This window comes from Bos mutus, chromosome 10 (genome assembly GCF_027580195.1).
Source record: "Bos mutus isolate GX-2022 chromosome 10, NWIPB_WYAK_1.1, whole genome shotgun sequence".
Taxonomy (NCBI): domain Eukaryota; kingdom Metazoa; phylum Chordata; class Mammalia; order Artiodactyla; family Bovidae; genus Bos; species Bos mutus.
The window spans coordinates 96,764,994-96,791,182 of NC_091626.1; the positions used below are offsets into that span (position 1 = coordinate 96,764,994).

At 50.0% G+C, this 26,189-nt stretch overlaps 1 protein-coding gene across 6 annotated transcripts in view; it reads right to left on the reverse strand.

Moving 5' to 3' along the window:
• Nucleotides 1–26,189, reverse strand: part of ADCK1 (aarF domain containing kinase 1) — a 138,278-nt gene that overhangs the window by 12,596 nt on the left and 99,493 nt on the right. For all 6 annotated transcript variants that reach the window (XM_070378441.1, XM_070378438.1, XM_070378437.1 and 3 more), the window contains 2 exons: nt 19,258–19,416; nt 11,737–11,853 (listed from right to left, as the gene is read on the reverse strand). In XM_070378441.1, the coding sequence (XP_070234542.1) occupies nt 11,737–11,853; nt 19,258–19,416 (276 nt within the window). The remainder of the gene's footprint in view (nt 1–11,736; nt 11,854–19,257; nt 19,417–26,189) is intronic.

The following is a 26,189-nucleotide window of genomic DNA, read 5'->3' on the forward strand; positions in this document are numbered from 1 at the left end:
AGAGGTGGCCCCGAGGGGTCTGGGGACTCAGGCTGGGGGAGCCTTGGCCCGTGAGAACTGAGCTGCTGCTACGGGAGGAGGAAGAGCAAGAGGCTGCCGACCGCGGCTCAAATGCAAAGCGTTAGTCTCTCAGTCGTGTCCGACTCTTTGCGATCCCGTGGACCGGAGCCCGCCAGGCTCCTCTGCCCATGGGGATTCTCCAGGCAGGAATTCTGGAGTGGGTTGCCATGCCCTCCTCCAGGGGATCTTCCCAACCCAGGAATTGAACCGGGGTCTTCTGCACTGCAGGCAGATTCTTTACCACCTGAGCCACCAGGGAAGCCCTTCCCCATCTGGCTGCCCCTACCTGGCATCTTTCCTTTTGGGGGCTGTTTCTGATGTTCATTTTAACCAGATATCACCTGGACAGGCAGATGGGGAAGGCAGAGACAGGACTGGGGTCCAGCCTGTGCCACTGGCTTCACCCTGGGGCCACCCTAGCACTGCCACTGCGGGCACAAGCAACCTGGCGGCCAAGTCACCTCCCCTCTCAGTCTGGGTCTAAGTTCCCTTAGCTGATAAGTGGGACTGGCCCCATCTATTCTACTTCCTCGCAGAGCAACCTTGAGATTCAAGGTCAAAATGTGACTGCACAAAAGGGAACGCACTTTACACAGTATACTATATGACACAAAGATGCTTGCTTTCTATAATGAAGTATCTTATTATTTTAAACTTGGGAGAAAATATACCCATTATCACCATCAAAGAGTAATTTTCAAAAAGTTAAAAAACTTGAATATGGTACAAATATAGACTGAACATGTGTCAGAGGTTGTGAAACTCATCAATACAGGAGCCCGCAAGAAGGTAGCTACTGCTAAGTCACTTCAGTCGTGTCCAACTCTGTGCGACCCCATAGACGGAAGCCCACCAGGCCCCACCGTCCCTGGGATTCTCCAGGCAAGAACACTGGAGTGGGTTGCCATTTCCTTCTCCAATGCATGAAAGTGAAAAGTGAAAGTGAAGTCGCTCAGTCATGTCTGACTCTTTGCGACCCCATAGACTGCAGCCCACCAGGCTCCTCCGTCCATGGGGTTTTCCAGGCAAGAGTACTGGAGTGGGGTGTCATTGCCTTCTCTGCAAGAAGGTAGAGCTAGTTCAAATTGAAGATTTTCAGGGACTGGGAATTTATGGGCATTTAAACAGGAATAAGAGGCTAAGATTCCAGGATTAGATACAAAACTGGTTATTGGCTGACTGGGCAATAACGAAATCATAACCTTTGGGTTATCTTTTCCAGTGGGGAGGAGTTATTGGCATCTCTACTGGATAAGATCTACAGGTTGACATATGACTTCAGCCTAAGCCCTTAATTGTCAACAGCAAAGTCAAACAAAAGTACATTCCCTTAGATACTAAAAAATCCTCAGGTAGGCTGCTTAAACAAATGCTCAAGGATGACTTTGAAAGGACAAACTGCACACTCCCATCTCTAAATTTGGGGTAGCTTTTCCTTTTCCTGGCCACACTACACAGCATGTGGGATCTTAGTTCCCTAACCGGGGATTGAACCCAGGCCTCCTACATTGGGAGCACAGAGTCTTAACCACTAGACCACCAGAGAAGTACCTCAGTGATTTTTCTTATCTATCAGAGTTGCAGTAAATTGTAAATTGCCGAGAGAAAGGCAGCCAGTCCCCTCCCTCCTACTCACAGAAGCACGGAGAGTCGCAGAGGAAACCTAAGGCCATTACTGGGTACAAAACCCTCTCTCCATCCCTTCCATATACCTGGTTCTATCTCCTCCTCAAGAACAAACAATTTTAAATGAGGCTGCAGTGAACGTGGGCGAGCAGGTATCCTTTTCATATGGGTTTCATTTCCTTTGGATGTATACCCAGAAGTGAAACTGCTGGGCTATATGGTAGATCTATTTTCAGTGTTTTGAGGAACCTCCATATGGTTTTCCATAGTGGATGCACCAACTTGCATCCCCACCAACAGTGCACAAGGGTGCCCTTTTCTCCACCTCCTCACCAAGGCCGTTATCTCTTGTCCTCTTGATGACAGCCATTCCAGCAAGTGTGAGAGGATGTCTCATTGTGTGGTTTTTATTTGTATTTCCCTGACAAGTAGTGGTGGTGAACACCTTCTCGTGTGCCCCTTGGCCATCTGTATATCTCCTTGGGAGAAATGTCAGCTTCTCTAAGGCTGCCCCTTACCCCGTTAAGGGCAGTTATCTGCCTAAAGACCGGAGTCCCGCCTTTTCCCAATGGTAACAGCTGACACTCTGTGCCACCCACCATTTCAGGCAAGTTATCTGAACGCACAGCCACCTCTGCAGGAGACAGGTGAGGGAAGCGAAATACAAAAAGAGGAGGCAGCTTGGTTACCTGGCCAGCAGTTAGTGAAACCAGGGTCCAATCCAGGTGGCCTGGCTCCAGGGAGCACAGTTTCAATCACCAACCCCTTCTGCTTCTCCACTCATGGGAAAGCTCCTTACTGGAGGCAGAAACTGCACCAGAAATCCTCTGCAGGTCCCCACAGCAACCAAGAAAGCATTCCATTTGGAGAAAAGAGTCACAGTGGGAAATCCAAGGCTGTTTGTCTAACCAAAAATACACTGTTAACTAAAGCCATAGTATAGCTCTTTTTAGGGGGAAAAAAAAATCAGTGACAAGTTTTTAACAGTTTCATGTAAAAAGAATGTGCCACTCACATAAGTGATTTCAGTAATCACGTAACCCCTTTATGTTTCTAACAGTAGGGAGGGGAAAAAAGAACAGAAATCTTTTTTTTTTTAAGTCTGAATAAAGAATTAAATTAGTAAATAATATCTAAATCAGAGTTATTTTTTTTATTTTTCTCAAAACTTGAGTTGGTTGAAAGCACTTTAATTATTCTATAATTACATGGATTAATGTATTCCCACCCCCCACGGGAAAGTCTATGTTCTTGGGGGTGTCATGGAAGCAAGGCCAAGATATTAATAATCACACAAGTAGCCCGATATTAAGTATAAAAAGGTTAGTAATTCGAGCTCTCTTTGCCGTTCCCCTGGTGGCCGCCCAGGCTTCTAGAGGCAGAACCACAGCCTTCAGGGCCAGACAACTGCCCCGACCACTTTCCCCTCCGCCTCAATCCCACCCCTGGGATATATAAGCCTCAGTTCCTCACTGCTTCCCAGTCACAGAGTGGTCAATCTCGGCCAGCGAAGTCCCTGAGAGTGAAGACAGAGGGAACTTCAGCCACACATGGCTGGGAGATGTAGTGAGGAAGAAAGAGGAACTGGATTCACTGACAGGAACCTGGGGAAGTTTCTCTCATCTCGGAGCCTCCGGGAGTTCGGTGAGAGCTTCTCTAGACTCGGCTTGAACCGGGACAGTGCTTGAGAACGAGGGCATGGAGTATCCACAGGCCAATAAGGGCTCCTGGCTAGTGACACTCACAGGGTCATGGCTACCAGCGGGGCGGGGAGTGGATCCAGGGGCCACGGCTCCAGGAAGACACAGATATCAACCTCTGACATCCCCACTATGGGCAGCAATTCACTCTGAAGAAATATGTGTCCACATCCATCCACCCTACCGAGGTCAGTATTTAAAAAAAAATGACCAAAGAGTTTTTCCCTAAATTTCCCCCTTCTTTTGGCAAATATTTTATTGCCAGAGTTCCAATAAAATAGGCTGTGCTGAGTATGGACTGTGGGTCCTGCCCCACCTGCTTCACGTTTCAATCATCAAACAATCCAACACTTGTTTTTTTTTTTTCTGGCTGCACCACAGGGCGTATAGGATCTTAGTTCCCTGACCAGGGATCAAACCTGTGCCCCCTGCAATGGAAACATGGAGTCTTAGCCACTGGAAGCACAAGTCTTAACCACTGGACCAGAAAAGTCCCTGATGCTCTCCTGCATCCACTTTACAGCAGGCAACTGAGGTTTCCCAAGGATGATGTGCACCCCCAAGGCGACACAGTTCTTAAGCAGCAGAGCCAGCGCGAGAATCCAAGAAGGCCAACTCCAAAGCGATGCTGTCCCCACTCGTGACAGCCCTGCTGTTGGGGAAATGAGTCTCCAGGAGCCCACTTGTGCACCTAGATGCCTCCAACATCCCCAAGCTTCTAACGACCTGATGTGAGAGGTTACAGAGAGGGGGCGATGGGAGGAGATGTTTTTACTCTAGTGATTTCAGTTAGTCTTGTTGTTAGTCGCTCAGTAATGTCCGACTCTTCTGTGACCTCAAGGACTGTAGCCTGTCAGGCTCCTCTGTCCATGGAATTTCCTAGGCATGAAGAGTGGAGTGGGTTGCCATTTCCTTCTCCAGGGGCGTCTTCCTGACCCAGGGATCAAACTCATATTTCCTGAACTGGCAGGTGGATTCTTTACCACGGAGCCACCAGGGAAGCCCTGTGATTTCAGTAACCGGAGTCTTTGTGCCTCTTCGGCTTCTCCTCCCTGGTCTTCTGAGTGCCTTCCACCACACAGTCAGAGAGGCTCCTAAATGGGAAATGACACTGAGCACTAAGGCAGAGTCCTGAACAGCGCGAGCTGGGATCGGGCAACAAGAGGGAACCCCCCAGGCAGTATGGCTTTTAGAAACAGAATGCTCAACCAATGACCACTGATCACCCCTGAGTGGACACACTCATGGACAGCAGAGGTAGGTGGACAGGAGAGAATTAAGAAGATTCTCAGAGATTCTATGGAGGAAGACGTGCCGCTATGACTAATAATGTCATGAATTATAAATGACTTTTTTTTTTTTTTTACAAAACCTCACAGCCTGCAAAGCCTGCACAACCACCCCACGAAGGAAGTACTGTTATCCCTACAACTGTATAGATGAGGAAACCCAGGGGCACCTGGCCAATAAATGGCAGAGCCAGGCACACCCCCAGGGGGCCCGACTTCAAACCCTCTGCCCTGCCTGCCACACGCCCAAGCTCAATGACACCTGGCCAGCCCACTTCTCCCACACTCTGTCCACAGCTCTCCTATGGCTCTGACATGCCAGGCCTGCACACAGTAGGTACTCAAGAAACATCTGCTGGAAAACACGTTTGAGATCTCTTCACTGCTTCTCCAGTGACGCGGGATGGAAAGACTACCAGAAAGAAGGAACATGGCAAGGGGAGCTGGAAACACGTGTGATGGAACCCAGGCCCTGACTGCCCTTCCTCACCAGCCCAGCTAAAATGACTGGAAAGAAGGCAAAAAAGGCTGAGACCCCCCGCCTCCCCCCGCAACAGTAGAGAGTAGAAGGGCCAACAACAGCAGGCAAAGCAATTAGCAAGGCTATGTTTGCAGGGGGAGCAGACAGCCACTGAGAAATGGCGCGGCAGGCGACAGTGGGGAACTGGATGACAGCTGTCTCAGACCAGAGAGGCCAGCCCAGCAGGGCCCTGGGACCTCTGAGACACAGGCTGGGGTGCAAAGTAAGACCTAAACCTCCAGATCCCCTCCCAATCCCGATGGAAGACATGATTTGCTCTCTGGAGTGGTAAAAAGACAGATTCTGCCACACACACCACAGACCAGAGCGCCACCCTGAGGACAGAGGACCCGGCCCAATTCCACATAATGACCATGCAGAGCACCCGGCCCTCTTTCCCCAGCAGGCTCCTGGGCCTCTGGAGTGGACAGGCTGGTGTCTCTTGCAAGCCCCTCATCTCTGCATCCAGCTCATCCTTACCGGACTGTGCATGTAGGTCACCAGGCCTCTAGTCCCCATCTCATCCAACCCCAGCTCCTGACTTTGTCACCTTTCTCTTGGCTAATTTCACACAAATTCAATAGGGCCTCGGCCCAGGTAGGGTCTTAAACACACTCTCACTAAAATCCAATTAACCTTCGATAAAGGTCCCGCAATCAATAGTCATCCTGTGGCTTGAGGAGGCTGCATCCAGCCCAGGCAAGCACACTCCCACATGACCTTTATTCTTAATGAAATCAATGACAGTCACTGTCACCAGCTCTTAAAGTGACTGGCAAATATGATCACTGGGTCAGGCCCTCAGTAATATGCCGCTTCTGGGCTCAGAGCAGAGACAAATGAGAGCCCCTGCAGGCTGCGGGCACTGCAGGCCCCATACTGGGCAGAGAGCCCACCTAGGCAGGGCAGCCACGTGCCTGGATGCACAAAACAGCGGAGGTGAGGCCTGAGGGCCCACCTGGGGCAGCCAGGGGCCCCCTGGCCCTGTGGCAGGTGGCTCCTGAACTCCAGTGAGTGTCTGAACCACCTGGAGAGTTTGTTAAAATGCTGATTCTCGCAAGCCCTCCCACCCCAGATTCTGATAAGTCGGTTTGGGATGGGGCCCAAGAAACTGCATTCAGGTCTTATCTCCTGGCAAGCCGAGAGCGGCTCTTCTGTAAAGTATCCGAGCAGAACAGACCCTTAAGAGTCCAGCTAACCCAACACCTCCAGTAAGCATATTGAGGCCCAGAGAAGGAAGCAATTTGTCCAAGGTCACACAGCGGCCCACTGGCAGAGATGGAGCCTGAACCCAGGTCTCTGGCCTGCTAACATGGTGTTTTCTTAGCTGAGTCTTATCAGGAACTGGCCACTTAGACTGGTCTTCAGGTCCTCACATATGAGGCCCAACTGGGCTGGGGTGCTGTGGGGTGAGGGGGGCCTCTTCAAGGGAAGTGGGGACGACTAACAAGTGCTGGAGGGATCTGCAGCCCTGCCCATCTCCCCTCCAGAGCCACTTCCTGCTGAGCCAACAGCTTGTAGCAGCCAAGATGCCACTAACTACCCTTCCCCCCAGGATCGTGGCAAGATCTGCCTCTGGTCACTCCCCCCTGTCCCCTGCAGGACATGCCAATCGACACTCAGCCAGGCAGTCCTCAGCAGGGACAGTCACGCCAGGGACAGGCCCACTCAGGCCCACAGGCCTAGGGAGGCTTCGGAACCTCAAAAGTTTGTTAGAAACTTCCATTCACATGGAGTCTTTCATGCTACTCACAAATATACACACACATATACACACAAATATACATACACACCCCACTAATCTTCCATGAGGCCTGTGGCTTTGACGTTGGCTGGGAATTGGGAAATTAACCTAATAACAGGTTAATTTCTGCATAGCAAGGCCTGTTCCTCGTCCACTCCTAATATCACTGATGGTCAGCAGAGCACATGGCCCACCGCCCACGGCCTAGTCTAACGTTCCTGTGCAAGGATTGAATGACATCATCTCGGAACACTACCAAAGAGCCTCCCAGGTCACGTAAACCCTAGAAGCCAGGGGCAGGGGCTTAAGAGGAGAAGGAATTAAGACAGTATGGTATTATCAGAAGGACAGACCTACAGACCAAGGGAAGAGAACAGAGCCTCCAGAAAAGACCGGCAGCGGCCTGATGACAAAGATGCCAGGTCTAAACTACCACACGGTATGATGCCATTAACACGCAGTTCAGGGAGGTGACAGAGGTCAGAACAGCGGTGGCTCTGGGGGCAGTAAGAAGGGTGTGGACTCAGTAAGAGGGGGCATGAGGGGCCTGCCATGGGGCTAGAAATGGCTTGTGTCTTTGCCCAGCTGGTGAGTACATGGGATGTCCATATGACAACACACAAGGTGTTCCATGAAGATCTGAGACCTCATGTAAGTCATCTTCCTTCCCTGAGTCCTCTTGATTCTTCATCCCTAGAATGGAGACAAGACCTCCCTCCCTCCTAAGATTGTGACACAGAATGAGCATGGCACCCAGAGTCAGGCAGTGAGTAAACATCAATGGTCAAAGGAGGTAACAGAGAAAGGGCAAGCCCCAGGGATGATGATAATAATGAAAACAGCAACAACCATCAACTAGCTACCAATTTGGAGCTTTAGCCATGCACTAGGAGGGTGAACCTAGTCCTCTAGAAAATGGAACAACGCTTGTATGAACTTGACGTGAGCTAGAGAGAGGAGGGCTGCATTCGGATGGTGCCCTGGGAGTTGGCAAAGGTTCTGTCAGTATTCCAACTCCTTCTTCGAGGAGTTACTGGCGTGGCTGTCAGCCTACTAGACTCAGGTTCCCCTGCAGCCCTGGGCAGAGATGCCTGGGAGGAGGATGGAGAAGGTGGAGGAGAAAGGACTCGGAACTCATGCCGACCTGGCTTCCGCTCCTGACTGTCCCTGCTAGCTCTGTGATGCTAGGCAACCTGTTTAACCTCTCTGAGCTTCAGCTTCTCATCTAGAAATGGGATTAATGAGATATCCTTGACAGGGCATCTGTAAGGAGTAGATTATATGTTGTCACATGTTTGGTTCCTATTAGCTGCTAATAAAAAGCAGAGACATTACTTTGTCAACAAAGGTCCCTCTAGTCAAGGCTATGGTTATTCCAGTAGTCATGTATGGATGTGAGAGTTGGACCATAAAGAAAGCTGAGCACCAAAGAATTGATGCTTTTGAACTGTAGTGTTGGAGAAGACTCTTGAGAGTCCCTTGGACTGCAAGGAGATCCAACCAGTCCATCCTAAAGGAGATCAGTCCTGGGTATTCATTGGAAGGACTGATGTTGAAGCTGAAACTCCAATACTTTAGCCACCTGATGCGAAGAGCTGACTCATTTGAAAAGACCCTGATGTTGGGAAAGATTGAGGCAGGAGGAGAAGGGGACGACAGAGGATGAGATGGCTGGATGGCATCACGGACTCGATGGATGGGAGTTTAAGTGAACCCCGGGAGTTGGTGATGGACAGGCCTGGTGTGCTGCAGTCCATGGGGTTGCAAAGAGTTGGACACGACTGAGCAACTGAACTGAACTGAGCTGCTAATAATAATTATTGCTATTGTTTTTCCCAGACCAGATTGATATCAGCCTGCCGGACTTTGCATGTTCACAGAAAATAAAAACCAACACTCTACTCCAACCTTGCCTCATAGAGGTCAACCCAGGGCACGAGGCTGGCTTAATTTGTCTGCTAATTCATAGGATGTCCACCAGAGTCTGCTCTGCACAGAACACCGGCTTTATCTGCAAAGCTGATTCAAGAGGGTTGAAGTCAGAGCTGTCGAGCCCAGGCCCCCAGAGGACATCACCCAGCCCCAGCTCCCACCAGCCACCTCCAGCCTTCTCCCAGGTAGCCTCACTCAGCCAGGAGCAAGCAATTCAGAGCAAATCTCTGTGTGCACTTTGAAAATCAGAGCTGCCTCTGGTTAAACACCATCACAGCTCTGGGCTCACTGGACCCCAAGAGATGAATGGATTCAGGGGTACAGCTGGCACGAGAAGCCCACTGCTGCTGGCAGGAAGTAAATTCCAGTAACTTGAAGCCCTTGGGGTCTGCCCTACTCGGCAGGCAGAGAGACCCTGCTCCCCTTTACGACTAGGATAAACAAGAGGTAACCTCCCCTCCCCTCCCCTCCCCTCCTCCCTGGCGCCAAAGACTCTGTACTCAGGGTACTGGTGGACAAAGGACAAACCAGCCCTGGCTAGAGGCAGGAATGTACCCGCATCCCAACCAAGGGTGCGAGAGGAAGGCGAGCAGGTCTCACCGCACCCTCCTCTGCAGGGAGCACTGCCCAGACACCCTCCAGCCAACGGTGAGGGCAGCAGGCGTCAGAAGCCCCGAGCTCTGCTCCTGCCGAGTGACCCCAGGAGAGCCCTTTGTCTCTGGGCTTCTGCCTATCTCTAAAGCAGAGGTCTGAACTGGAACAGGACTGTTCTCCAGGAAAGCCCAACAGGCAACTCGCGATGGCCGAGCTGCCCCCAGGTGAAGCAGGGCAGGGAGTAGGGAGGCCCCTCCAGCCTCCTCGCCAGCCCAAGAGGCCCCCCGAAGCATTCCAGGAGCCCTGTTTCCCAAGTCAGGGGCCAACGGCTGGTCCCCAGAGGACAAGGCCAGCTGTGGCTCACCTTTCCCAGCCATGCTCTTGGCAGCCTCTTCTTTTATGAACTTCCCTGGTAGCTCAGAGGGTAAAGCATCTGCCTGCAATGTGGGAGACCTGGGTTCGATCCCTGGGTCGGGAAGACTCCCTGGAGAAGGAAATGGCAACCCACTCCAGAATTCTTGCCTGGAGAATCCCATGGACAGAGGAGCCTGGTGGGCTACAGTCCATGGGGTCTCAAAGAGTCGGACACAACTGAGCGATTTCACTTTCATTTTTTATGAACCAAGAGGAGTCCTGGAGTCAGAGAGACGTGGAGTCAGAGAGCTAATTCTAGCTCTATGAGCTGTCTGACCTCAGGCAACGCACCCTCCTTCTCTGAATCTCTGATGCCTCACCTGCAAGATGAAGGCATGCAGGCCTCCCTTCTGAGATGTTTATGGAGGGAAGGGCCTGGCACAGGGTGTTAGGCGTTCAGCAAACAGGAACAGTAAGAGGAGATACGGGATAAGGGAGAAAAGGACAAGCCCAAAGAGTGAGGACAATAATCTCGCTACCATGCTGGAGAGCTCAGCACACACCACGCACTGTTCTAAGTGCGGTGGTGCACAAACCTGTGGTCATCACGACCGTCGTTACAAATGGAGCTCTCATTGTCCCCGCTGACGGAGGCCACACTGGCACTGAGGCCTGGGCTCCCAAGCTGCACACTCTCCGGCCACGTCTCCTGGCTCATCTGCGGAGCCAAGAAGTGGCTTTGTCCTGGGCTGTCCCCCTACGGGGACCCTAGGCTCATCTTTGTGTGTTGCCCTGGATAAAGTAGGGAAGAGCATTTACTTCTACTAGCTCTGGTTGTCCCTTGCATTCCTTCCCCTCACCAGCCACGTGGGGCATGTCACTGCACCCCTCACCCTTCAGGGACTCCCCAGGACCTTGGGGTCACGGCCGAGTTCTGCTCCATCTGCCCGCAGCCCTGCAGAACCTCGCCACTCCTCTGCCCTTCCTTGCAACACCCCTCTGCTCCCACAACTCTGCCACCCTGAGACGTGCGCGCGCACACACACACACACACACATGCACACACACACGCACACACATGCACACACGCACACACATGTCTGGAAAATCCCCACTCAGACAGCTGGGGAAGCCGACCTGGGGAAGCGGTGAGCACTTTTTCCGTGTGGCGCCCTGGGGACGGGCTCACACCCCTTGCTGCCTGAAGGATGGTGCTAAGGATGCAGCTGTGTGACCGACTCCAATGCTGGGCTGGGAAATCCTTGACAAAAGGAACTGTGTCTGGTTCCCCTCTGAACCCACACCCCTCGCACAGAGTAGGGGCTAAACAATGATGAACTCTGGTGAAAAGGTCCCCCCCTCTACCCCTATCTGTGGGACCCCCTGGTCACCAAGAAGAAGGAAATGGGGTTCAGGCCCCCCAGCCCACCAGCCAGCGCTCCCTGAAGGCCGGGGAGTGGCAGGCAGGAGACAGAAGCCCTTCTGTATTCAGCTCTAGGCTACTCACCGGCTCCAGCTATGTCCTCTCTGCCTGATACCTGGAGACCCAGGAAGGGCAGGAGGTGTGTCCAGGCCCCACAGGATGGAAGATTAAGTCCTGAGAGTCTGCACCACTGTTCTCACATTTCTGCAAGCTGTGGGGCTCGGATGACACAAGACAGATGGTGATAATCCCCTGTTCAGGCAGGGCCTGTGGGAGGGGCCCAGCGTGTGCCCGCACCCCACTGCCCGCTGCCAAGCCTGGCTCAGGAGATGGGTGGAGGGCTGCCCTAGAGCACCTGGAAGGCTGCTTCATGCTCCAGAGATTTAATAACTCTTCAGAAAAGACAGGCCCTGCTTCCAGGCCGTGAGACCTCCCCTGGACACACCTGCCCTCACCGGGCAGACCCCGCCCGCAGCAGAGCGCGCTCGACTCACCTCGTTGACGTCAATCTTGTTCCGCTCCATGTAGTGCCTGTCGTTGACCTGCCCGCCATCCACAAACTCCATCAGAAGCACCCGCTTGGTGGACAGCTCCCAGTAGATGTGGGGGACCTGGAGTGGGAGAGCGCAGGTCAGGAAGGGCTGGGAGGCTGGGGGCTCTGGGCAAGGGCTACAGATAGGCACGTGGGCCAGACATCAGCTCACACACCTTCCGGGAACAGGAGGGAAGGCCCAGAGAGACCCCAGCAGAGAGGGGCAGGGAAGGCAGGAGGCAGGCCGAGAAGGAAGGGCAGGCTGCTCCGCCTCCCCCAGCAAGGCCCCAGGCCTCCCCCAGGGACCCTCCTGCTTGGGGACCAGAGAATAAGTTCCCCGCCTTCCTCAGTGCCTTCCAGACACAATGAAGGGCACACACTAAAAGTGGGGCTTAGGGGGAAGTACATGGAACCTCTCAAATCTGAGCCACAGTTGGGGTTAAAAGCTATTTCTCTCTCACCAGGCTTATTTCAGGCTCCTCATGTGAATATAAACACTCTGCCTCAGTTTCAACACCTGTACAATGGGTGTAATTATTATATACGTGAATGAATAAATTTTAACCGGGTGATAAATTTTTCAGTTAGGAAGTCCTGAGTTTTCTCATGACCGTTCCCTGCAAGCCTTCTGTGGCAGACAGTGTGCTGAAGCCTAACCCAACACCTATTCCCAATCCTCCTCTTCCCCAGGAAAAACGAAATACTTTCCCTGCCTGCCTTGCAGTAGTTATGGCCATGTGACACAGTTCTGGCTTGTGAGTCACAAGTGGAGGTCTGCTAGAGGCTGTGGGAAGGCTTTTACTTTCTTAACAAAAAGGGATGTTTATAAATATTGCAACTCTTCTTACCCTTCTCTTCCTACCTTGAGAGTGAAGTGATACCTGGAGCTGCAGCAGCTGTTTTATAACCATGAGGAAAATTCTAAGAAAATCACAGAGATCCCAGTTCTGACACCGTCAGACCACTGAGACAATATCAACAGGCAACTGCGGCAAGTCTTCCTGTTATGTGAGGAAAATACATTCTTTTTGTTTAAAACACTCTAGATGGAGCTGTCAGTTATGTACAAACAAATGCATTCCTAACTGATACACTCTCTAATTCCCTCTGATTCTAAGGACACCCAATAACCAAAAAGATACTAGATTTCCCTAGAAGCAGCCAAGACGTTGGGCTGTACCAAGGACTGCTGAGTGCCATGTGAGTGAGTGACACCTATGAGTCCCACCGATGTCAGGAAGGAGGAAGGACCAGGCTTTCAGCATGCCACAATTCCCCAACAACTTCATGGGCTTATTCCAGTTACAGATAAAGAAGCAAGGGCAGCTAATTCAAGCGATTAGGGGGAATAAGTTCTTCCCTCATCCCAGCTCTCAAAGTTCACATAGCAGTAAGACAGCAGGCTTGAGCCAAGAAACTTTTTTTGCTCCCCGCTCTACTAACAACTGTTTTGTTTGAATCTAGCCACTTAAATCCTCCATGCCTCTGTTTTTCTCACTAAAAAGGAGACTGTGGGACTTCCCTGGTGGTCCAGTGTTCAAAAGTCTGGGCTCCCAGTGCAGGGGGGACAGGTTTGATCCTTGGTCAGGGAACTGAGATTCTGCATGCCCTGGGCATGGCCAAAATAAAAGAAAAAAAAGGAAGGAGACTCTTCCTGCTCCATCTCAATAAGGAGTACTGGGGACAAAGCGGGCCGTACATACAGGAGAACCCTCTGGAACAAATTTCCTACTGAAACCAAGGCATCATTTTGTTTACTCCTTTCCTGCGGTTTTTGCCATTTAAAAATCTAGACCAATGGAGAAATCTGGGACCCTATGTCACTTTGAACTTAAAAGTCGGTCTCGCTTGGCATTTTTTAAAAAGTCTCTTTAAAAATACGAGTACAAGTTTGCTGCTGCTGTTTGAAAGAAAGTGAAAGCAGCTCAGTCGTGTCCAGTTCCTTGCAATCCCATGGACTGTAGCCTGCTAGGCTCCTCTGTCCATGGAATGCTGCAGGCAAGAATACGGAGTGGGTAGCCATTCCCTTCTCCAGGGGATCTTCCCAACCCAGGGATCGAACCCAGGTCTCCCGCATTGCAGGCAGATTCTTTACCAGCTGAGCCACCAGGGAAGATGCTGTTTGAGGCTTCCAAGTAAAAGGGACATACTTGGGGGTTAAGTCTTTCCCCTGGTATGCCTGGGGCCGAAGCTTGACAGTGGGGTGCCTGGGGCTCTAGAGACTCGCTGTCAGACACCCCTCTGTGCCTGCCTGGAGCAACGTGGAAAACAGCCATGCAAGAGCCAGAGATGCAAAGAGAAAACCCCAAGGCTGGAGACTGCCTGGGTTTTGGTCAGGGTTCTAAGTGTGCTGAGACCCCATCCCCTACCTTTCCCCCAGGTCTCCCTCCAAATGCAGCCAACCCAGCCTCACAATAGATGTGTCTGCGGAGGCACTGCTTAGCTCTGAAACAGCAGAGACAGCACCCACCCCCATCCCCGCCAGAAAAAAAGCAAGGCAGAGGGGTTTGTCGTGGGAGCTCAGGGAGGGCTGCGGTTGCCCCTCGATGGATGTAACACAGAAATGACTGCAAAATGCAAAAGTGCTTCCTGCTCAGTTAGGAGACACTTGGCCTGACGGGATACAAGATCAAGCGACTTGCCCCTAAATCAGCACGTGAGCAGGAGGGTTAAGGGGCACCAGGTGAAATTCACTTCACCCCAACACTCATGTTTCACCATCATTCCTTTCTCAGCTTTTTCCATCAAAGAAGGGAAAATGAAGGAGAAAAATTTTGAAAGAGGCAATAAGAACCACCCTGTCCCCTGCCCAAACAAAAATCAACCTGGGAGGCTCGCAGTCAAGGTGCCTGCTGACCCCAGAGGCAGAGTCACACCCGGCCCTCAGGACCTCTGGGTCTGGGGGGGTCTACCTCCTCACGGCAGGAGGGCCCACCCCTGTAGGCCCCGTCTGCCCCCCATACGAGAGCCAATCGTGACCCCAAGAAGGAGAACAGAGAGGAGGGAAAGTTCCAGCCCAAGACCTTGACCTCAGCCTCATTAACGGGCCCTGACCTGCACTTCCTCTTTGTTCTGGTGCCTGGCAAGCATACCTGGGAAGGAAGGCCTGGCACGTCTGGGCATTATCTGGGGCCACGGAGCTCCCCGAACCTGAGGCCAGTGGAGCAGGGCACAGGCCTGCAGTCAGATGGCCAGGCTGGAGCCCCAGCTCTGCCTCTGCCAAGCTGTGTGACTTGGGTAAGTTGCATAATCTCTCTGAGCAGCGGTTCCCTTGCCTGTAAAAGGCTGATGACAATTACAATGAAAGCAACGTTCCCTGCTTCCTACAGGCATGGATGAGGTCCTGGTGCTCAGCAGCACAGCAGCCGCCATACGACAGCCACAGAGAATTTCACAGGTGGTTCTGATACAGAACCAAGGCTGAGAGTTGATGCTACAGACAGCTCAGCATAACTCAGACTGTTGTGATTGTTTTGTGAAAGTTGCTCAGTCGCTTCCAACTCTTCGCAACCCCAGAAACCTTTGCAATTCTCCAGGCCAGAATACTGGAGTGGGTAGCCTTTCCCTTCTCCAGGGGAATCTTCCCAACTCAGGGATCGAACCCAGTTCTCCCGCCTTGCCAGTGGATTCTTTACCAGCTGAGCCACAAACTCAGATCTGCCCATCAATTATTCTAGAGGGACCAGAGCACAGTGGTTTAACAGGTGAGCCTGGGGCCAGGCTGCCTCTGCCCTTTCCCAGGAAGCTGTATGACTTTGGACGAGTGGCTTCATCTCTCTGGGCCTCATCTTCCCCGAGGCTGACATGGAGTTAATAATGGCATTTCTCTTGTGGGGTTGTGTAAGGATTAAGGAGGAATATACAGGGACTTCCCTGGTGGTCCAGGGCTTAAGATGCCACACTTCCAACGCAGGGCTCAGGGGTTCGATCCCTGGTTGGGGAACTAGGATCCCACGTGCTGCACCCCATGGCCGAAAAAGAGGGAACCAACGAGTAAACAGACATAAAGTACTTTAAAAAATGTCTAACACAGCCTAGCCATGTAAAAAAAAATTAACGGATACAGTATTAATAACTAGACATCAGTTCCTCTTAATCTTTGAGATCCTTAGAAAGTTATTTCACCAGAAGCATGCTCATCCTGGCAGGGTTTGCCCCCAGTTTCGAGAGAGTCCCAGGCCCCTTGTGTGCTCAGTTGCTCAGTGGTGTTCAACTCTTTGCAACCCCATGCACTTGGCAATACCCACCAGGCTCCTCTGTCCATGGACTTCCCAGGCAAGAATACTGGAGCAGACTGCCATCTCCTCCTCCAGGAGATGTTCCTGACCCAGCACTAGAGAACCCTGGAGGGGCCCCTGCTCCAGAGACAACCCCCCACCAAGCCCCTCCTTCCCGTATACAGACTCGCTCCCATCCCTTGCAGTCCCAAACCCTGTGTTTTTAAGGCGTCTGCCTCTATCTTGGCCCAGCTGTCCCCAAGGTCAGTCGCAGACCTCACTGCCTGTCCTGTCGCCTCCCACACACTCTGATGCCAGATCCACAAACGCCCTGGTCTTGACCGTTCGGCCTGGCTGCCCCCTCACCTTGGCCCAGTCTCCCTGACGTGCATTTGCATTCGGTGCTCGTCTGAGGTGCGGCAATTTATAGCACAGGGCTGAGGTTATTAAACCCACTGGAAGAGGCCTCACACACCGAGAGGTAAACTGCGCTGAGGCTTAATTACGCACAGATGTTGTGATGGGGTGCCAGTGTGCAAAGCAATCTATCTCCTGTTTGAAGAGCTGAACTGGGTGCGCGGCGCAAAATTTGCTTCCCACTTGTTATGTGTTTAGGCAAAATTAATTACTCGGGAGCCTTAATTCCACCATTCTCTTAGGAACGGGGTGCAGGCTTGAGAAGCAGCAGGTCAAATCGTTACATTAATTATTCACCCATTTGGCATCCTCATTTCAAAAATTTGTGTTATTATTATTATTACATGTCTTGGTCTGACAGATGCTAGTTGGCCCCAGCCAGGGGACAATTTTGCTGTTTCCATGGGAACAGTGGAGGAGATGGTTCTGTTTGTCTGGCTCACAGTACTGGCGCCGAGGACCACCCCTGCTGGGTAAGAGGCAACAGAATGTCCTTAGACGAGCACCAGAGTTGAAGTCAGAAAATGCTGTTTGTACCCCAGCTCTTCTCCTCTAAGACTGCCATCTGTAAAATGGGATGATGGTTTTTGGAAGGACCTCGTGTCCCTGTGTCTGCCTAGTACTCAGAGCCACAGAAGAAACATTCAGTAACTTCTGCCTATCCCCTTGCACAATCAACACTTCTTGGAAGCCCCCACTGAGCTCCTTATCTGGGCAGAATTAGATACTTCCTCTTGGGCACCCACAGAAACAGAGATCAGTCTCTGCCATAGTGCCAACAATCTGAACTACAGAACCCACTGTGTGTGTGTCCCCCACCAAATGGGAAGTCTTCTCAGGCAGGAGCCAACCATCTCTGGCTTAATCTACACACCCCCAGATCCTAGCACAACCACAGGCTCAGGAAGTGCTCGATAAATGTGGAATAACGGAATGAAACAAAAGGAATAGGTAAGCGGAAGAGTCATTTAGACCCGACAACAACGCTTATCAGTTAATATTATCACTTGTGTGAGAAAGCCAAGTTTTCATTGAATTGGTACCAGATCATCTGGATTTGTACCCACAAGAAGGTCTGCACACACAGTGGCATTTCCCTTGTAGGGCTGTGTAAGGACCAGCCCGTCAAGCAGGCCGGGAGCGTCTTGCCAGACCCGACTCACTCAAAGAGCTGAACTTTGCCAGTGGCTACACCATCCACCAAATCAGTGTCTCAAGACACCACACCGATCACCCGAGTTGTGGGTCTTCATTCCATGGACCAAGATTTAGGATTCTCAGGCAGCTAGTGTAGACACACCCTCCCCACCTCTGTTAATCAAACTGGAGAGCGTAAGTATAAATCACTGCCTCCGGCTTCTCAGGATGTCTTTAGAAGCCACTTGGACACTTCAGTCCCAAGCAGGAGACCTTCCAGTTCACGTGCTGAGACACCCTGCCCAGGAAGAGCCCCACTTGACCATTTGCTCCAGAACTAGGACCCGGAGCCCTGCGCCCCATCTTCCCACAATTTCCAGGCCTCTCCAGCGGAAAAGCAGAGAATGGATCTCTTCCAAGAGTTGAAAGCCAAGCTCTCCACATAGACACCAGAGGCTTCTGATCCCCGCATTGCTGTGACGAAAGGGGTACCCCTGATAAATGGGTCCAAGCCCCACCACAAAACGTGTTGGAAGAGCAAGTGCCATGGGCTTGATCTGTCTCGTTCCAATCTCCATGGGACCTGTGGGGAACATCAGGACAATCCTCCAAGACCAGCTCCAAGGCCGACTCCTCAGCAGAGCCTTCCCTGCCATGCTCCACCCGGAAGCCCCTTCTTCTGAATCCTTAAAGCAGGATCTCTCACTGAGCTGGGACTATGCGTCATCGGATGTTGTCTCCCAAGGTAAGTGTCACCTATCATGTCAGCAGTTCTAGTAAATACCTGAAAACACGAATCTGTTCCAATGTAATAGATACATGAGGGAACAATTTGATCATAACACAGATTTTACATTTGTTGATGGTGCAGCACTATCCATGAAAAATACTCGGAAGTGCAGAAAACTTGTATCTGGCTGATCCAAACAGGAACACCCAAAGCAGGCACACAAACATTGCCATGTGTGTGATGGGTCACAGCCCCCCACAACTTCTGTTCAATTTCAGATGACCCCCGCTACCACCTCTTCACAGTAACTCCCAAGCAGCAAATCTTCTGACGCCCATTTCTGCAAGCCCGTGTCCAGTAAAGTGCCATGTGTGCTGTGGTCTTCTGTATTTCTTAGCCATTTAATGTGTGCCAAAGTATGCTCGCATTTCATTAGGTTCCCATCTGCTTTTATTTTCTGGATCACTGGTGACATTTTTGAGTGTTGTAAGCCTAACCCCCTTTTTGCCCATAAACCCTGTGGTTTCTGCTGTGCCATTCTGCAAACGGTGGAGATTTCTAGGACATGTGTTACAGACCTGTGTATTCAGTGAGCTGATATAATAAAGTTTTAGGAAACACGTCAGAGCACAGTAACGTTAGCTATCATCACCATTACCATTATCCTCAGTGTCATCAACCCATGATTCATGGAGGCTGAGACTGTGGCTTACAGGCCCTCAGGAGGGCTCAGGGTCTTGCAATTGTAGACCATTCCATAGACATCAGTTTGCTTGACAGGTCAACAGTCCCCTTTGGTAATTTGTAACTTAGACTTCAAGGGCTTGAACACGCATCACCAGGGACAAATCAGTCATCCTCCCTCACCCAAGAAGGAGACACCTGCTGTGGGTCCTGCAAGGGGAGATGTTCAGGGCTGGGACCAGTCCTCCCCTGTACTCTTCTGCCCAACCACCAGGCCCCCACAGCCCTGCCTTCTTACCTTTAAGAAGTCAAAGTGCTTCAGCATTTGGGCCACTTTCTCAGCATTCCTTCCCTCATTGAGGAAATCCAACTCCAAAGGCAGGTTCTTCTTGGCTTCATCCACCAACCACATGAACTCAAACTCTGGAAACAGCTGCTTCACAGCCAGGACAAGCACCTGAAACCCACAAGCATCCCATCAGCCAGTCCATGACTCCCACCAAGGGCAGTCTAGTCCCTGTCCTCCTGCCTGGTCAGGGCGTTGACAAGTCCCCAGGCCTCCCCTGGAATAAGGATGGGTGGGAAAGTGGCCCCCTGGGGCCCATCTCTGTAATCCAAATCCCAGATATAAAAGCCCAACAACCGCCAGCAGAAACCACTTCCATCCTTTGCTGGGTGTTCCCCACTTGCCCAGCACTGGGTAAGTGCTATTACTCACCTTATTCCTCCATTTAGTCTTCACAGCAACTCTAGGAGGTATACACTCTTCAGCCCCATTTTACAGATGAAAAAAGTTGAGGCTCTCAGAGGTTATACAATTTTTTTCTAAATGTGCCCAGCAAGGAAGCCCAGATTCAGAATTCCCCCTGGGTCTACTCAGCCCCAAAACCCTTGCTCTTAATCACATCACTGAACTACTGGCTTTGCAGCTCCTAGATTTGTGCTTCGTGGTCCTGTCAATAAAGGGCCTTGGGAGGGGGCCCGGCTGTAACTGCATTCTATCTATTTCTTCAGCTGAGTGGTTGGTACCTGAGCATTTATAATATCTTTTATGATTTTTGTACATCCAAAATATTTCATGATAAAAAATTATATCGGAATACGAAACCAAGGGTGGACATGACAAGAGGAGTAAGAGATAAGGGATTTGTCCACTCGGATGAAAAGCTTGGATTTCTAGTGATCTGGGCCCACTGTGGATTCTTGAGTCAGGATGTGATGAAAGAGGGAGTTTTAGAAGACTTATCTGACATTTCAGTTGTCAATTTAATGATGTGAAAGAAACATGACTGGCACAGAACCAGAGCCCAGAGATATCTGCAGGGCACAGCACAGCCCCTCTGTGGGCATGGACTCAGTTCTGAGGCTACCCCACCACCGGAGCTCTGGATCTGAGATAGTCTCACAAGTTCACAAACAATGGCTCTATAGTTAGAAAGCAAGGGTAAGGCTGGGGCCATGGGAAATGTTCCAGCATTGGGCTGGGGTGGGGCAGAAGGCAACTTTCCTGCTCTCCTATAAACCCTCCTGTTGGTATTCAAAGTCAGGCCTGGGGAGAACCACTGACAGACTCTCATCTGTGATTCTTGGTATAGATTATGGTCCAAGTCCTCTGAGAATCCCCATCTCTGGCCCTGGTCAGAGCAGAAGGACAAGGAGCAAGAACTCAAGAACCGTGGGCCTATTGCTACCAAGAGACCTTCCTCCACTGTTAAGGAAACGTAATGCTTATGTAGCCCCCCAGATTCATATGTCAAGCCCTAACCTCAGGGAGACGGTGTTCAGAGGTGCAGTCTTTGGAAAGTAATTGGGCCTAGAAGAGACCATGAAGGTGAGGCCCACATGACAGGTTAGTGTCCTTATAAGAAGAGAGAGACCAAAGCTCCCCGCTTCCCTGCCAGGCAAGGTCACAGAGAGCAGGCAGCCATCTGTCTACAGCCAGGAAGAGGCTCCCCCTGGGAACAGAATCAACCAGCACCTCGAGCCTGGACTTCCCAGCCTCCAGAACTGGGAGAAATAAGTGTCTGTGGTTTAAGCCTCCCGATCGATGGTATTTTGTGGCAGCAGCCAAAGCTGACCAAAACACCACCCACTCCACCCAGAAGGCCTTGCTGGGCCCCAGTCACAAGCCTTATCTCCTGCTTTTGTTTGCCCTGGTCTCTGATATGACTCCAACACTGGATTAGGCACACACGGCGCAGTGAAATAAATCCAGAGCAGGGCCATTAACTACAAGGCATTTACAGCTTTGTTTTTAAATCCTATGTCCGAGGCAATGTACCAGACGCCATTCTGTAAGAATCATCACACAGGGTTATTATACTCAATTTCTCTCAAACCCTCTTTAATTACATTTGGCTGCAGTCTAATTTCTTTTAAGGCTTGTCTAGTCTTTCATGGGCTAGACCTGTGACCTTATGATAATCGATTTAGTTTATGTTTTGTTTCTTTTGGTGTCACATGAAACAAGAACAGAGAGGTGGCAATGGCAAGGGCCTGACTGTTTCAGATCTGGGCACCACGTCTCGTCACCATGCCCTCACCCTGGCTGCCACCCGAGGGGAAGCAGAGCTGGTACACAGCAAACAGAAGCACCTGCCCGGCCCATGCCGAGGGCACAGCTGTCATCTGAGGCACCTGAACTCCAGTCTCTAGGCTCCAAGTTTCAAGCAAGAAGCCTCTTGTGTGCTTTGCATGCTGCATGCTAAGTCGCTCCAGTCGTGTCCGACTCTTTGCAACCCCATGGACTGTAGCCCGCCACGTTCCTCTGTCCATGGGATTGTCCAGGCAAGAATACTGGAGTGGGTTGCCATGGCCTCCTCCAGGGGATCTTCCCAATCCAGGGACTGAACCCGCATCTCTTATGTCTCCTGCATGGGCAGGTGGGTTCTTTACCACTAGCACCATCTGGGAAGCCCTTGTGTGTTTTGCTCCAGCACAGGTTCCAGACCTTCCCATCCAGGAGGGACAAGGAAGGAGCCACAGTGAGTCTCACTCATCTTTTTCAGCCAAAATGTATTTACTGATTACCTTCTAGATAATGACCCTGGACCAGCCGTAGGTACACACAGAGACCCACATGTAGCCAAGTGGGGTCTACATCAGGCGATGAGGCTTCTGTGGCCACACACTACCTCCTCATTGCTGACTGTCTGGTCACTGTCATTTGTGAAATTTCAAATTATCATTAATATCCAAACAGCCCTGAAAGGCACCTTAAAGATTTTTCTGTTATCAATCAATTATGTAATTAGTCCTTACTAATACTATTGGTTATTATTGATACTTTATATCATTAACCATAAAAGCAGTCAAAGGTTTTATTGGTTGATATTAATTGCTAGTAAGTTAGTAAACTAATTCATAACCCCTGGGACTTTGCAGGACTCATAAAACTGGTTTCCAAACCATTCTGTGGTGGTTGGCAAGTCACTCCCTTGGTTACTCTAAAATGAGAGGGTCTGTTTGCATGGAAGTTAGTGGTTCGTAGTTTTAGAGGCCGTCATCCCCTTTATAGGAAGTCACCGATTTGAAAATGTGATGCCAGCAATGAAGCCCAGAAAACACACATACTCCCATAATTTTGTACATAATTCGGGGGTTTATCACCCCTTGAACTTCAAAGGGAGGGTTGAGGTCAGGTTAAGAGGCATCCGGTCCAAAAAAAAAAAGAGTCATCTGATCCAAATCCAAACCAGTTTGGGCTGCTGCCACTTTGGACTTCTCTGAGCTTGAGAAAAGAAAACGAAATTCCATTTCATCCTCTGTTTTAACTCAGTTCCCTTCTGAAGAGCCTGCCCCAAGTAGATTCTTTTATGTTTTTCTTTCTTGACAACAGATGCAATCAACTAAAATAAAACAGGTGTTGTTATCAATTTGACTTTTTGATTTTTCTCCCAAATTCATCTTCTCATAAAATTCTTCCAACTGCCAGTGTTTTCACCAGTGCCTAGCACGTATTCAACACTCAGCAGATGTTTCCTGAATATTCATGTGAATGAATGAGTGAATAAATGAACATTCCAAAAGGCCTGCCTTCTCCCCAGAAATAGTTATCTGCTCACATGTGCATTACGCAGATGGATTACATCTGTACGCCTCAGAGATTTGGGTGGAAGAAGGGATTACCTCTGAATGTGGGGGAACCACAGTTTTGAAATGTCTGAGAATATTCTACTTCACTTGAAGCCTTGTTAATCAATCAGGGTATATTCAACAATTAATAGTTGAATAGATTATTCTCTCCTTCAAGGGAGAATAATGAAATCATTTTCCTACAGGACTATTGGCTCCCAGGAAGAAAACTAAATTATGGACCACACAGAAGCATAATGGAAAAATTGAGAGTCACATAAAAGTTTGAAAATTAGTGATTGCTATATATGATAGCAAAAAAAATGGGAATTATCATTATTGAGACACAAGCACCGCACCATGAGGCACTTGATATGCATGCTCTCATTTCTTCCTCTTCTTGCCCATTTCACAGAGAAGGAAATTGGATCCAAGAGGTTAAAGCATTTCTCAAGGTCACACAGCTTGCAATTTCAAATGCAGGGCTTGAACCCACTTTTTTTTTCCTTCCTTTCACTTCTTTCTTTACGCAGTCCTTCTCAGGCAATACAATATAGGACAATACAATAGAGAGCCTGAGATAAAGCATAAAAGGGGCTTTGTAAACTGTAAAATGCAACTGAAATTCGAGTTACTGCTATCAACTTATTATATATTATAAAAGAAATAATGGTCCATGGGAAAACAGGACACTAAACAGAACGCCTGCACGGATCCGAGCTGGTAAAAATGGATGTTCGACAAGGATCGAAAATCAATTCAGAGTGATGTAAATAGCTTACCGTTCATGGGGTTTATCTTTGTTCAGATAAGTTATTAAAGTGCAGACTGTTTAGAAAACAGAATTACAGGGTGAAGAGAAGTTTCCAAGGGATGATCTACATCTCTGGGGCTTTCAAAAATGTATTTAAAAAAATAAAATCAGCTGTTGGATTCTGTGCCAACACAAACATTACCTAGCCACCCACTGTTCAATCAACACACTCAGAAAAGAAACAAGATGACAGACAGCATGCACTGAAAATGTTGTTCAAAAAAAATCAAAAACATAACTGTCACAGGTCTTTATTTTTAGAGACCCTGGGTATGAGCCGGAGGCCTTCCAATGGTGGATGGGATTCTGGTGCTCAGATCTGAGCATCCCGCCCTAATGTTGCAGACCTTGGGGACAGGTGATACACGAAAGGCCTGGTCAGGAGTTAGATTCTTCAGGATAGAGCACAGGGCGTTCATTACCAAGTTCAGAAGCTTGAGAGGTAACAGGGTGTGATACAGGGTAGTGCTCTGGAAACCTGGGAATGGTGGTCTCAACACTGCCTCACAGGTCAGCTGAGTCCCACCCTGTTCTCAGACAGGAGAGTGGCAGTGATTCCCAGCCTGCTAAGTAAGCTCCCGGCTCTCGTGGGCAAGCAAGGACTGCTGCAAAGCCAGCCCGCCAGCAGACAGATAGACTCTGACTTGTCAGTTCACCCCGTGCTGCTGAATCATTGTTCCAATCTCTGGGCCCAATTAGTCTGGCTCCGGACAGCCACTCAAATCAATAAGAGTCACTGGCCGTGCATCGAGAAGTAGAGTTGCCCCAACTATTAAAGGGACAATATCAGGTGATGATGACAAAGCTGAAAACACCCTTGGCTGTGCCTTTCTCTTTTGTGCAAAGTCACCAACACCATCAGCTTCATCACCATTTACTGAGAGTCGGTCTCTGATTCTCTGGCACCAGTCAGCAGCTCTCCCCAGCACTGTCTCCTTCCCCAGGAGAAGGCCCAGGTTCACAGGAGACACAGAACACCAGGGTGGCACATGCTCCTGGGTGCCAACCCACACGCCATTCATTTCCCCATCTTCCTGGCCAAAAGAACCTCTATTTCGTGCATGTTTCATGTCCTTCAAGGAAGGCAGACCTTAGCCTGAGAAGGTGAATCACAATCGGTCTGAGGCAGTCACAGTGGTCCCAAACCTCTTGCCAAGACTGCTTCAGGCTTGGGCGAGTAGGCCTGCTTCTGGCCAATGAGTACTGAAAGAAATTCTACTGAACGGCTATTCTTTAATATGATGAAAGACACTGGTAATGGCAGGAACCCTGCAGTTGTTTGAGAGCCATGAGGAGCACTACCTTAGAAGGACAAGCCAGGAAGCTGAGCTGGCAGAGTGGAAGACATAAAGAACTTAGGTCCTTAAAAACCTCAGTGAAGTGCTGGATTAGTCAACCCTGAAACAGCTGACCCTACTTGTAGATGTCTTGAAATGTGAGATAATATAGGTTACTATTGACCACTGTCAGTTGGATTTCCTGATACACGCAGCTAAAAGCATTCTAACTGATATAGCCAGTAGTCCCCACCTCCTTATTCTCAAAAGTTTTACTCTTGTAAACCTCCATCCTTACAGCAGATATGTGTTTGGATTTACAAGCCCACTTCGTAAACTGCAAATATCCAGAAGTTAAGCCTATGAGCCACTCTCCCCTTAGTATGAACTACTTTACCCAAATTTTCTTCCTCTCAAGACAAGGCCGGGACCAAACACAGGGCTGAAGAGGAGATAGAGACAATAGTGGGCAGTGGGAGAGAAGTCCGAGGGCACACAACACCTGGAATTAGCAAGAAAAGAAGCACCAGAAGGCTCTACAGAAAACCGGCTTTGTCTCCCCTCTATCTCCAAGTTTCTGGCAGGTATGACAGTCCTAACGCCTCTCAGAAATCATTCTTTCCCACCAAGCACACCCAAACATATATCATCACTAAAATCAAGGCACCATGTAGGTCTGGGCTTAATTTAGGTCTGAAAAAAAAAAGTCATGCTCATTTTAGATATAAAACAAAATGAGCTTTCCAGTTGGCGCTTCTTGGTTGTAAACCAGAGAAGGGTGACCAAGTTAAGGCTTTTCCCACCAGAGGCCAAGTGCAATGAGAAGGCAGTACCACTCTGTGCTGCTGCTGCTGCTGCTGGCGGTCCACGGAAGACCTCAGGCCTCATTTCCAGCTTCTCTCCTGCAGGCGGTGAGTGCGGGTCTCCAGTCCACCTTGAGATCCCAGCCCCAGCCACTGCAAGGGAGCCGCTACTCTGTATTCAGCACATGGCCCCACGGCTGGTAATTTCAAGAAAAGCATCTGATGCTTATCTCAGGAGGAAGATGCCAAATCTTCACCAGTG